The sequence below is a fragment of the Macrobrachium rosenbergii genome, chromosome 7, assembly GCF_040412425.1.
Source record: "Macrobrachium rosenbergii isolate ZJJX-2024 chromosome 7, ASM4041242v1, whole genome shotgun sequence".
Classification (NCBI taxonomy): domain Eukaryota; kingdom Metazoa; phylum Arthropoda; class Malacostraca; order Decapoda; family Palaemonidae; genus Macrobrachium; species Macrobrachium rosenbergii.
Genome location: NC_089747.1, coordinates 12226085 through 12239037, shown reverse-complemented (window position 1 = coordinate 12239037; position 12953 = coordinate 12226085). Strand labels below are relative to the sequence as shown.

General features: G+C 36.4%; 1 protein-coding gene across 12 annotated transcripts in view; it reads right to left on the bottom strand.

Moving 5' to 3' along the window:
• LOC136840129 (hexosaminidase D) overlaps positions 1-12953 on the bottom strand; it is a 586535-nt gene that overhangs the window by 6643 nt on the left and 566939 nt on the right. For 6 of the 12 annotated variants that reach the window (XM_067106532.1, XM_067106531.1, XM_067106533.1 and 3 more), the window contains 2 exons: positions 6485-6568; positions 4317-4494 (listed from right to left, as the gene is read on the bottom strand). In XM_067106532.1, coding sequence (XP_066962633.1) covers positions 4317-4368 — 52 coding nt within the window. In that variant the 5' untranslated portion in view covers positions 4369-4494; positions 6485-6568. Of the gene's footprint in view, positions 1-4316; positions 4495-4585; positions 4658-6484; positions 6569-12953 lie in introns of all 12 variants that reach the window. The other 6 variants (XM_067106539.1, XM_067106538.1, XM_067106540.1 and 3 more) reach the window with 2 other exon arrangements.

Genomic DNA, 12953 nt, shown 5'->3' with positions numbered 1-12953 from the left:
GTTGTTCCTTATTCCTGAAACCAATATTTTGTTATCTGTCTAGCACATACAAAGATACTGCACAAAACAACTGCAAAAAAGTATGAAAATACAGTGCACTGACCTCACTATTTTTAAAAAGTACAACTTAAATGTCTAAAGAACCCCCAAAATTTTTAGAATACATTAACAATCACATTCCTTAGGTTTCAAGAAGCACTTTTCACATCTTTTGAGGGTTTAAAGGTATACACGTACAATACAGCTCTAGGCCTGCTCTGAATGCAAAGTGTTTCCTGAAAGCTTAGGATTGTAATTACAGTATACTAAATGTTTCTGTTTATCAACCAAGGCATGTAAAATATTAACTACAGAGATTAAAAATAATTAAACTTCATTTCTGAAGCCATCATCTGAAGATAAAACCTACAATACAGTATTTGTTAAAAATTCAGTGTACAACAAGTGTTAGTCTGTCCAACATACAGAAATTTAAATGAATATAAAGGATAGATAAAGTTCTACTCATCATTTACAGGATGGATAAGTTCTACTAAGTAGTGTAAAGTAGATCTTTAAGTTCCCAAATTGGCCTTCAACAATGCCAATGCTTCATGATTATTAATAAAGCATACTTTAAAAACAAACTTTTAATTTTGCTCTATCCAACACCATTACTAGTTTCAAAAAACCTCTTACGAATTTGAATAAACTTCCGAGACGTGAATCATACAGACGTGTGTTATGCAAGAAATGAAAGGGTTCTGCATTCTTTAACTTCTATAAGTTATTTATAACTGATTAGTGAATGTTTATCTGGGTTCTGACATGATCTTACTGCATGGTTCAATCTTCGCTTTTTTTATCACCTTTCAAGGAAAATTACCTGCTTCAGTATTAAGTGCAAGAAAGATCCTTCTGTTCTCAGAGGATGGAATCTGTAAATTCACATCACATCACAAGCACATTGCCAAAGTAGTAAAAATGTTCCTCTGCTGCCCCCATTGGTTCTTGGTTACATCGGGGTCCCAGCACTGCTCTTCTGGAACTATCTACACTGTTATACCTCTTAATACCTTTTGTCTTTTTATTAATCTTTGTCTTTTTAACCCCTCTGTTCATAACCCATTTTTCTCATCTCTTATCCCATTGGTCTGTTACTTCTCTTGCTAACCCCTTGTCTCTTACTGATTTGATTAACCCTTTTGCCTATTATTGTAAAGTAACTAAGATGTCCAATTAACAAAATTTCTATTTTCATATGGTCACATGTAGGATCTGGCAAGTGCTTGGTTCATGAGGTCAGGGACAGAAGCACAAGTTTGTTTTCAAGCCCAAAGCCTGACTTCAAGCCTAAGATTATGTTTTTGGCATTCAGTGACTGGTGACCCACTTAACAGAAATTTGTGGTCGATGGAACTTCTCTTCGTTCCTGTGGGGTCCGAGTTAGGGTTGGATTCGTTGTGTGTGCTGGCAGTGGGAACTTGTAACTTCTATAAACAGATGCAATGTTAACTTTGTGCCTCGGTATTTTCAAGGTCATGCGATTAAAACTGACTCCAATGCAGGTGCTCCAAGTTTCCCAATTGTGATGGTCCTTTCCTTGGAAGTGTATAACTGTCAGATCTGTTACAGTGTCACTAAATGCAGAGCTTCCTCCATGCAGTTGTCTACAACCGGCCTCAGTGGCTCAAACATAAGATGGCACACTTCAAGCAGCCAGGACACCTACACTTTCACCATTTCGTCTGTTGCAGCAGCTGTGGAAGTTTTCAAGCCTTGTCAAATGTTGGATGACCTTATACACTTTATGGCCCTAGTGTGAGTAGCTCCATGGCCCTCTGGATGTCAAACGGGGTTCTTTAGGTTGACACACCTGAGGCTCATGTATGCAGGCTGTAAAACTACCCATACCATCAGAAATAGTGCTCCATGTATCTTTAGCAGTAGTAGTAGTAGTAGTAATACTGTAGTAGTATAAAACCATTCTTTCATTTCATGGTAAGTCATTTGAGAGAGGTTTACCTCTCATACAGAACTGATATTCTGTAATTGTTCTATGATACAGGCTATCTAGCAGAAATATGGTGTCCATCTACTCATTTTGTAAGAACTGAAAACACATCCTTTTTATGAAACTCTCAAAAAATCTTTTCTTCCAGGTATGATTCATTACTAGCATGAAAGAGGAACCTTGCAGTGATGCTTTGCTCATGTCAAGAAGGGGCTTAACTGATTTAAGAGCTTATGACACTTACAAGTTATTTCCAAGCAGATATGTAAAAGCTTATTTACTTGACTTTGCAAGAAATAAACTCCTTGTAAAATACAATAAACAGATGAGAGGAAAAAACATTAAGAGTGAGAACAGACTAATTTATGGCAAACAGTATGAGGAATAAAAGACGACAAGAAATGGAATCACTAATTAGAAAAACAATTTATTAAAGCATACATAATTTCTCTGTATAGCTATATTTAGTCAATCCTTCTCAATGTGGCTAGATGCAGCAATGTTGCACTGTTATGTACAGTAAAGGCTTTCATAGAAAAAACCTAATTAAGGGTGCATAAGCACCCAAAGGACCAAGATTACTGGGAGAACCAGCTGAAGCAAAGACAAGTAAATGGATAGGATACAATCACAAAAACCAAATACAGTAGTTAAGAATCTAAACTTGTGTAGATAAAAAAAAAAGAGGCCTAAGATATTGGAATGGGGGATTAAATCAAATATGATTAAGTTCAACACAAAGAGGACTAACAAATCTGAGGCGCACAAAGGGTAACCCCTGCCATCACAAAAGTGAGAAAGGGGTCAGGTCAAGAAATGCTCTCTTCTCTGACAAAGGGCCATTAAGAGAAGTCGACACAGATAGACTTACTCCAAACAAAATCAATGGTATAGTTAAGTCATTAGGACATTTACAAGGGTGAATGGTTTACTAGGATCCAACAATAACACACCATTTGGAATGAAACTTGTCTACCCAATTTTGGAAAACTAGGCAATATTATTAAACTACAAATCTCCCACCATACCAATCACAATTTAACCACTTGTTTTAGCCACTTTCAACACAAGTACACATATTTAGTAGTTTTTATTTCTGGGTTATGATATTAACAGGTGTAGTGCTGTTACAGCATGAGTATTGTCTATGCTTTCATCCATGTGAGCATTTTGTTTTTTATACTAATGAGATGGGTACAAAGGTGAAACTAGGTGGAAACATCTGCAAGGTCGGGATCAATTTAGCGTGGTTTCCAGGGCTTGAAAAAAAAAAATAAAATAAAATATTTGAAATCTACCATACCTGAATTATTACAGAGTCACCCAAGGAATATTTTTCCCAAATTTCATCAAAACATTCACCAGTTTCATGTAATCCTTATAATGTAGATAAAAAAAATACAGTAAACCAAAAATTTGAAGGGAGTAACAAAGAAAAGATGCTACTGCTAAGTGCTGCCATTAATTTTGGCAAGTTAACCTTTCTTTGCAAATACTAAATCTGAAAACACTTCAGTGATTCTCTTCCAAGAAAACACCCAGATATGTTGTTTGAGCAGACATCAGTGTACAATGTAGAAATATGATCACACAACCACCACAATTTAATCTGCATAACTCCCAATATACTTTTTCTAATTGAAATCATAGAAATTTCATTGACTCAACACTATATTCTTGAGAGTTCATTCCTATTACACCAAAATAAAAGTAAAAATTTGGAAAATGTTGACTTAATTCTTTGGCAATTTACCAGAGCTTGAACTTCATACAACACAACATTTTTAGAAGACTTGTTACACGGCATATCCTGAGGAATGAGGACTCTATACTTGCATTACTTTATTATGTTTTATAAAATGTCAATCAAAAGAAACTAAATAAGCAAGCTGTAAGAAGCACTGAAAGACAACAGCACATTCTTAGCAGAGTCCAGGAGACTAAAACCTTGTAAATGGTAATTGTGTGCGTGTCAAAAATAAACTTGATAAAACAGCTGTGCCATGCTGCAGTGATTGATGAAAAAGAAATGAAAAGTGATTTTCATTTACTGGATAACCATAAAAAAATAAGTTTCAGGTGTAATAATGATCCTCCAACTAAGTGTACTGTGACTGTGGATTCTCCAACTAGGTGTACTGTGGCAGTTTCATGCAACATTCTCCAGTAAAATTTGTTGTGTACAAGAAATACTTGGTAAACAAGTTTATGCAAGATGCAGCTAAACTAAAAACGAATGATAATGTTCACATTAAAACAAAAAGTACTCATGGAATACACATATTACAAAATAAAACCTTTCATAAGTTAAGGGTACGCATACTCTGGAGATCAACAGAGGTCCAAAACATTACGGGTCGGCGCGGAGGCAACATGCTGGGCAAGAAGTTATGAGAAGAGGTTTTAAGATGCTGCTGTTGCACGGCTACCTACACAGCCTCTAAAACCACAACAACCCCCCTTTTTGGCAAGGTGTTACACTCCAAGGTTTCTACCTCAAGCTGCAGGGAAGGAAAAAGCAACCATCACCATCATAGGCTCCTACCACAGAGCCTTAAATACATAAAAATAAAAAGAAGCAGGATACAGTACATTTTGTCGCCATCACTCATGCAATCTTCCGTGCTACTGGGAAAAGACGTGTAAGCCAATCACATAAGGTACCTGAAAGTTAACCCATAAAATCTGTCAAAAATACTGTACTGGTACAACATTTCTAAGCTCGCAGACAATTAGATCTTTCACAGAGGGTCTCATGCAATAAAGTACTGCTATAATACATCCTTGCAAAATGCAAACTACCCTAACACATCACTGAATGCTAGTAATTCCCTTTGCTGTTCAACCTCAGTATTTTATAAACTCTTACAGGTACTATTCATATTAAATACAGACACTCCACTACGACTATCGGTACTACCTTGGCATCAACATGAACTGAAGTTATGTCTTAAAACTTTATGAAAGTTAAAAGCAAAGCCACAACTTGCTAGTTGCTTTGATTTTTTATTTGACAAATGGAATATAATATACCCACCTAATGCAATGCAATTCACAAAGTGCTAATGATCAAATGAAATTTCATAGCTTTCGTGTTTTCAGGTATCAAACATCCAAGATACCATTTTTGCTAATTTTGTGCCACAGTTCAGAATTTATTTCGTTTTCCATAAAACTTATCGCAGCACAATAAAATTTTAATGCGCATCAAAATTCTACTGCAATCCAGATCTGTTATCAAATTTTGATATCAATGCAATACAGTACTGTACAGTGCATTGCCATACTATGAATTCTGAACATTGATATTAAACATTCAACGTAGACACTGGGATATTTCATATACTGTACTTAATTGATGAAATACAAGTTAATGAACTATTTTCCAAATGACTGCCATAAGCAATATTGTACCCTATGCATTACATTACTGCTCAGTTGTGGTGAATAAAGCCTAGAAATTTGAGTGATTTACTTTCTGGAAGCATTAATTCTCTAGTACAGTAATAAAAAATGACTCAATAAACAATGCACTGTACTGTTTTTATTACTGACCTAGGCACTGAAAACATAGTTTATGCATGTTATTTTAATATGATCAATCATCCTCCTTAGTTTAAAATTAAAAATATCAAGCACATCCAGCAATATTTGTCAAAGTTCCCTCTTGACTGGGGTATTGTAGCCTAATGACAAAATAATGTGTGATACCCCAGTTCTCTCCTTTACTGCCTGACAAGGGTCTTTAATGACACTTGACAAAATATTACCACAGAAGTGAATGCAATTTAATGTATAAGGTACAGACTGCATTACAAACTATTTCACCACCTTGTAGTATATATATAAAAAAAGGCCAGATTATAGTTATAAAATTCTAACAATACAATTCTATACTATTTTGGGGTTATGAATTTAAGGACTATATCTTATATTCCGTCAATGCTACCAGGCGCTTAGAATTTCAAAGATTTACACTTAAACTATCAGTCTAGTAAATTATCTAGAATAAAAATTAAGTAAAACAGTGACCATTAAAACCTTACAGTATATAATGGTATCACACCACTCAACTTTAAAATAATATCTCTTTTGGCCTCTAACATTACAATGGCAAAATACTGTATTTGAAATCTCCTACTGTACATGAAATTAAGAGTAAAACACATTCTCAGGGATAAATAGAACAAAAATATACCATTTTAAACTAATTATCAACCAATCTACTGAAAGGTAATTTCCTTATGTTTCTGTGTTTTCTTACGTAAAACAGCATGCATTCAAAATGCCAACTGCATTTGTTGCATTATTGAGATACCAAATCACCTTCTGTGTAAAACTGGAATTCTGAAGCATCATAAGGCACTTGTGTCTTCTCTTGATAAAATAATAATTCAGTTCGCGTAAATAAGCAATCAACATTCTCGTAGGCAAGCGTTCAAACCTCATCCCATAAAAAATACTTGAAAAAATGCTAGAAACAAAACTCACATTTTCATGGACGTCAATCTTCCAGTAACACTAGTGATCATTAGTAGTCTGGACAGTAGTTTAGCTGGAAGCAGCAGCTTCATCCTGGAAAAGAAGGGTTTCCTTATAACAGACAGAAAAATTTTAAAAATCAAAATGCTTACCATACTTGGTTGCATCATTATCAAAGAACAGGAAAAATGCATATGAGAATTTGTCTTATGGATCCATGTTAGTCTTTATGAATAAAAATGTCAGAATTTTCCCCAAGTTAAATACTTTATTGTAAAAATAGTTAAATACTTTATTGTAAAAATGGTTTGTAACTTTCATCAAGTACTGTACCTTAGAGGCAACACCAAACATGGAGGATTATTAAAATCTGAAAGGCACTTGCTGTCAGTAGGATTCTGTAACCATTCTTTCCTTTATATTGTATTAATGCAAATTCATTAATGACCAAATGGGTACTAAAGATACAAATATTTTTCATCATGCTTATATAGTTCTTCATGGTAACCCGCTCCTATTTGTTTGATTTTATTATTCAAATATTAATAAAAATACTGTACTGAATAACTTTAACAGTAAATTAACCTCTTTGACTTAAAAATAAATCCCATTTGAAAATTAAGGTCATAGGTCTGTTTTGCAAGTCAAGTTTGTTTTCCAAGAAATTGGATTAACTTCATATGCTACATGGAAACTGGTTCCACCCCTTCAGTGATGAGGGATTAACTTGCCAAAGCGCACCCCCCTCAACCTTAAACGTTACAATTATTGAAAGATATTATGTTAGTTCTGACTTCTGAATTTAATATAACAAGCCAGATTGTCAGAATTACATCCTGTACTGGAGTCACTAAATGCCTGGAGGCAATGCATCTTGGCTCATCAGGCCCATATGCTATTAAGAAGAATTACTAGAAAAGCATATCTTATGTTTTGTTCTTGAAATATTCTATTAGTATAAGAGTTTCAAAGATATTTAAGATATAGGATAGCCCCTCCCTTGTGTACTCTTAATTTATGAAGAAAATGTTTATTTTTAAATTAGTATTCCATGAAAACTTATTGTTAGCGAGTACATTATCATTTGTTTTACATTAACTGCATCTTGCTTAACCTTTAGTTTACCAAGTATTTCTTATACACAAAAAACTTTGTAGATTGTTGCACAAAACTCTTACAATACAGTACACCTAGCTGGAGTGTCCACAGTCACAAAGCACTTAATTGGAGGATTATTATTAACTTGAAAGTTATTCCTCATGGTTAACCAGCTTCTTTTGCCGTTTCATCCTTCTCAGTGAAGGCAAGGAACATATAATTTCTTTTTCGCAAGTTTGTTTTAGAATATAGATTGTGATCCTTCATCTATCCTTCCCTTACTTACACTAAGCTTCCTATGTTTACCCCATAAGGGAGTAGTGCTGTCTGGGCACGCCATGTGGTGCACCGTCCCTTTGACCCCTAGCTGCAACCCCTTTTATTCATTTTATGCTGTACCTCCAGTCATGTTCTTTTTCTTCCCTGTTACAGTACTTTCCACCCTCTCCTAACAATTGTTTCACAATGCAACTTTGAAGTTTTCCTCCTGTTACACCTTTCAAACCATCTTCCTCTCTATTTCCCTTTCAGCACTGAATGACCTCATAGGTCCCAGCCCTTGGTCTTTGGCTTAAATTTTATATTACATTCCAATTTTGCATATAGAAAGGAACAGGAACTTAATTCCTAATTGCTATTATCATTAATAAGATGTCTTGAAACATTACCAAGAGATGATGTGTTGTTTGCAGAGAGAGAGAGAGAGAGAGAGAGAGAGAGAGAGAGAGAGAGAGAGAGAGAGAGAGAGAGAGAGAGAGAGAGAGAGAGCGCCATTACAAAAGTACTCCTCTACCTCTAAGGATAACTTAAAAGTCAGCCATACGGATTTAGCATTACAAAGATTCATGTTATTCTTCACCTATGACTAACTACTGCATCATGATGTAATTCATTTAAATTTCAATATACATGGAAAACAATTCTTTTCCTTCCTGCCACCTTCACTCGTCTTTTTTCCATGAAACAACAAAATGTTATGAATATTCTACTAAATTCCAGAATTTACAACCATAGTTGGACTGCATAGTTGGAAGATGCCAAACTTTCAATCTTCTTTTAATTAAAATCGGCTATACGTTGTCTTTCTAATTCCCTTGTCTCTGAAAAAGCATGAAGAAATAGTAAGGGATTTGCATCTAAATATAACAGAGAGAGAGAGAGAGAGAGAGAGAGAGAGAGAGAGAGAGAGAGAGAGAGAGTGTGTGTGTGTGTGTGTGTGTGTGTGTGTGTGTGTGTGTGTGTGTGTGTGAGAGAGAGAGAGAGAGAGAGAGAGAGAGAGAGAGAGAGAGAGAGAGAGAGAGAATGGTGGCTATTGGTGGTTTTAGTACTAGAGAGGGTATGATGGCAATATCCACACTACTTTAAAATGATCTCATCAAAGCTTCCCCCAAACAAGCTTCATCCGGATAAGATAGTGTACATTTATGTTCCGGTTTTGTTTTCAAGTTAAATTTTTTGTCATGATTATGTTCTACAGAGGCACTTAAAAAAAAAATGAAAAACCCGTTAAATCTAGAGGTGTTAATTTTACTAATGAAGGTGAAAAATGTTTATGACGAATTCAGACACATAAGTAAAAATACATAACTTGTCCAACACAAAACTAGACAAAATTTCAACCTTCAAAAACCAGCAATTACAAGAGTCTAAGATGCAAAAAGGCCATTTTTCTTTAATTGTCCACCAGGTGCATCTAATGGAGGCATTTGAATACAGACGTTTCTTAATAATACCAGACTCATAAAGCAACAGACAGGCGCCATATAACCCAACGGGAGATATTCATATTCCTAAGTTTTAATATCACTCCTGAACCACCTGGCAGGCGAACCCTGTCTTACAAGCACTCGAACTTCATTGTATAACTTTGGCCGAGTTAATTTCGAGGAGGACATATTGCGACGGAGACGAGGGGGAGGAGAGGACATTCTACAGCCGTGGACTTTGGGTTTACGAAAGGGAAGGTCAGGTCTCTTTTAAAGGAACAGACTTAAAGGAAACTGTTGCCGTAGCATTTCCTCAAGTTTCTCATAGAAAAATACGTTTTGATAACCCTGAGGTTTACGCAAACTTTTAATGAAAAACAAGTGAGCTCTCTATCCCACAGTACCGTCCTTTTAACAATTTTCATCTGAGAGAAACTACATTCAGGCATCTCAGTACGGTTATTTTTTAAATAGCTACTTCAGAGCATTCTTTACTAATGAAGACTGAATTATCTTCATATTGTTATCTCTAGGTTATATTAAGTCGAATATCTACCAAACGTTTCCCTGACAATGTTTCTTAAGTAAACTCTCGAATCACTACGAAAAAATATATTCACAAGTCAAAGCATCAAACTACATTTAAAGTATATTAGGAAAAACATACTTCTGTAACAATATTACTTCAGAAGCAATCATTCAAGCCTGATAAACCTAAATGTTTAAACTGCCATCATTTCAAGTGTTTGGTGCGGTATAAAAAAAAGAGAGAAAAAGGTGTGCTTTATAGTAGCGAATCGGAAGGCAACATGACCCGCTATATTGGCCTAACGTATTCTTTACATCAAGGCCGAAAGATTTCGTCGTGCAACGGCAGTGATGCTCATATCTCCATGGTGCGTAACCAGGCCACAAAAATAATAAATAAAATATTCCGGGCATTTTTTATGTCATGGTAATAACATCCGAGTTCTCGGTGATGGGGTTCGAATGAAATTGGGACGGAGTTATTCATCCCGTCCTCCATTGCGTTACACATTTTCTGAGTTTGCATGATGTCCGAGGATTATATATAAATCCAAACGTAGCTCAAATCTTTAATATAAAATATGCGGTATCTGAATTGGGTAGAAAAGGCTTACTCCTGCTGCTGACGAGGATAGAATCTATTAATGAATATACTACTTTGTAAATACAATAATGTACCGTATATGACAAACATGCTACTGAAAAAAAGCAATTTTTGAAAACTGGTTACAATTTCAACTTACGAAATGTGTTGAATTTTTTTCAGTGATTAAATATTTAAGAAATCATGGCTAAATAAATTAGATTTAATACGGTTTAACTTAAAACGCTTATTTGACCGACCTGTTGTAAGAACATGAACGTACCAAAAATGAATGTCTGAGTTCACCATAACTTGGAAGAATGGACTGACCTCTATGTTCAATAATAAAACGTGGCTTTTTTATCTATTTCATCCACTTTCTTGATCCTGTGTGCGCGCACGCGCATACCATAAACGCAAACACAAAAGCACTCGCCCTACTTTACAAAACCGAGCATGAAAAACAAAAGAGCATAAATCAATATCCTCATGAAAGTGTCAGAACATTGGAGCACCCTGACAACAGTTTAAGCCTTCCAACTATCAACAGTCACGCAAAAGGAATGGCGTATGCATAGCCTACTGCCAATCCAAAGGGGGAGCGCCAGAGCTCAATTAAAAAGTAACTGGTTCCTATGAATTACTTACGATGCCAAGAGCGGGTTTGTTCTAATTTTGGGATTACTCTATGCTTTTAATAACAATACATGTATAATTTAAATGCAATCTTTTCCGAAAAAATTGCACTGCAAAATTAAATAAGGCATTTTTCAATTGAAAATTTCGCTCTCTCTCTCTCTCTCCCCTGATGAGAACCTGACATTCCCGAGTCCACTGTAACTGATCTCAAGGCGGTATAATTTGGCTTAAATAACTGCACTGGGAGTACCGCAAAATGTCAGGTTAGTTGAATACTCATTAGCTTAAAAAGCTAAATGTTATATTCAGTAACATCTATACCTTCATTAATATTTTTCTTAACTACACTAACCTCCAAACATTCAGCATATACTAACAATCCAATTCTAATAATTATAAAGATAATTACTAATAATCACAACCTCGCCCTGGCAAAGGAAGTTAAAAGCAAAATTCCGATGTGCAAGTTAATTGCATACACGTGCGCGGAAGGCAACCAGCGAGCGCCCTTTCACTCCACCAGGAAAAGTTGAAAAGTTGCTGCTCAAGTTTTGGTCATGGGGCAGCATTTTCAAACTCACTCTTGCAACATGTAGGGGATCTTGCCTGACCTCGCTCGTTCGTTGCAAAACCTCAGCACGGCCACGAGACAAAATTTCAGGGAAAAGGACGAAGGACACCTTGCGCAGAGAAGTGTCTCTGATCGATTCATGAAAATTAGGCTATAACAGCAAGCGCTTGGGCACTTTCAGCCATTCAGTGCTCAAGACAGTGAAAAGAGAGAGTTGGAGTGGTTGGATAGCAAGAGAAGAGAAAGGTGAAGTAAAAGGCTGAAGAGTGGGCGCAGCTAAGGGCTGAAGGGACGTTGCAAACCACCTTTAGCAGTGCCTACAGTGCACCTCACGTAGCACTTCCCTCTTACGGGGATAAGTCTTTTGGAAATACTTTATGTACGTGAAAGCAATAGCCTATAATGTCCACTCATTTACAAGACCCCTTCATTTCAGTGATGAAAAAATTTCCTTTATAACATTTTTCCGACCATTATACTTACGAAAAAAACTTTTAAAAACTTCAGTGTCTTGGTATGGAAGAAGGAAGAAAGATTAAACATTAATTCCTGCATGTACACTCAAGCTGGAAAGTCGGCTGAAACTCGCCGAGCATTACTTTCACAGTTTAAAGTTCACTCCCTCTTGAAACTGACTGTACAAATGTCCTAAGTCAACACCTTTGCTTTCCAAAAGAAAACCATTACAAACCTGCAAGTGTCTTCAAGTCTCTCGCGTGACCAGCAACGGGACACAATGAGGTCCGAAAGCCAACAGAGCAACTAAGCGAGTAAACGTCTCCATTGTGTAAAGGGTATACCTTAGTTTAACCAAACCCCTGAGCTGATTAACAGCTCTCTAGAGAGGGCTGGCCCGAAGGATTAGACTTATTTTACCTGGCTAAGAACCAATTGGTTACCTAGCAACGGGACCTACAGCTTATTGTGGAATCCGAACCACATTATAGCGAGAAATGAATTTCTATCACCAGAAATAAATTCCTCTAATTCTTCACTGGCAGGCCGGAGACTCGAACTCAGGCCTAGCAGTGTGCTAGCCAAGAACTCTACCGACTCGTCCAACGAAGAACTTCCAATGTGTAAAGGTGACACCTTCTTCATTCGATCTAGACCTTGCACGTGGCCATGACAAAACAGCATACAGTGAGAATTCTATTGTAAGACTTGTGGTCGACCTGTGGCAAGACAGGGAGTGCAAAACAGATGGGTCTATGCGAAACGAACCTGGTGAGGCAGATGTGCTAGGCTAAGGGACGATGTAAGTATTCACTGCTGTAGTTGATCCTGGATATGGGTCCGTAAGACCGGGGGAGAGGAGTAAAGGAGAAAGGCAGCATTCATTTTAAAAGTTCC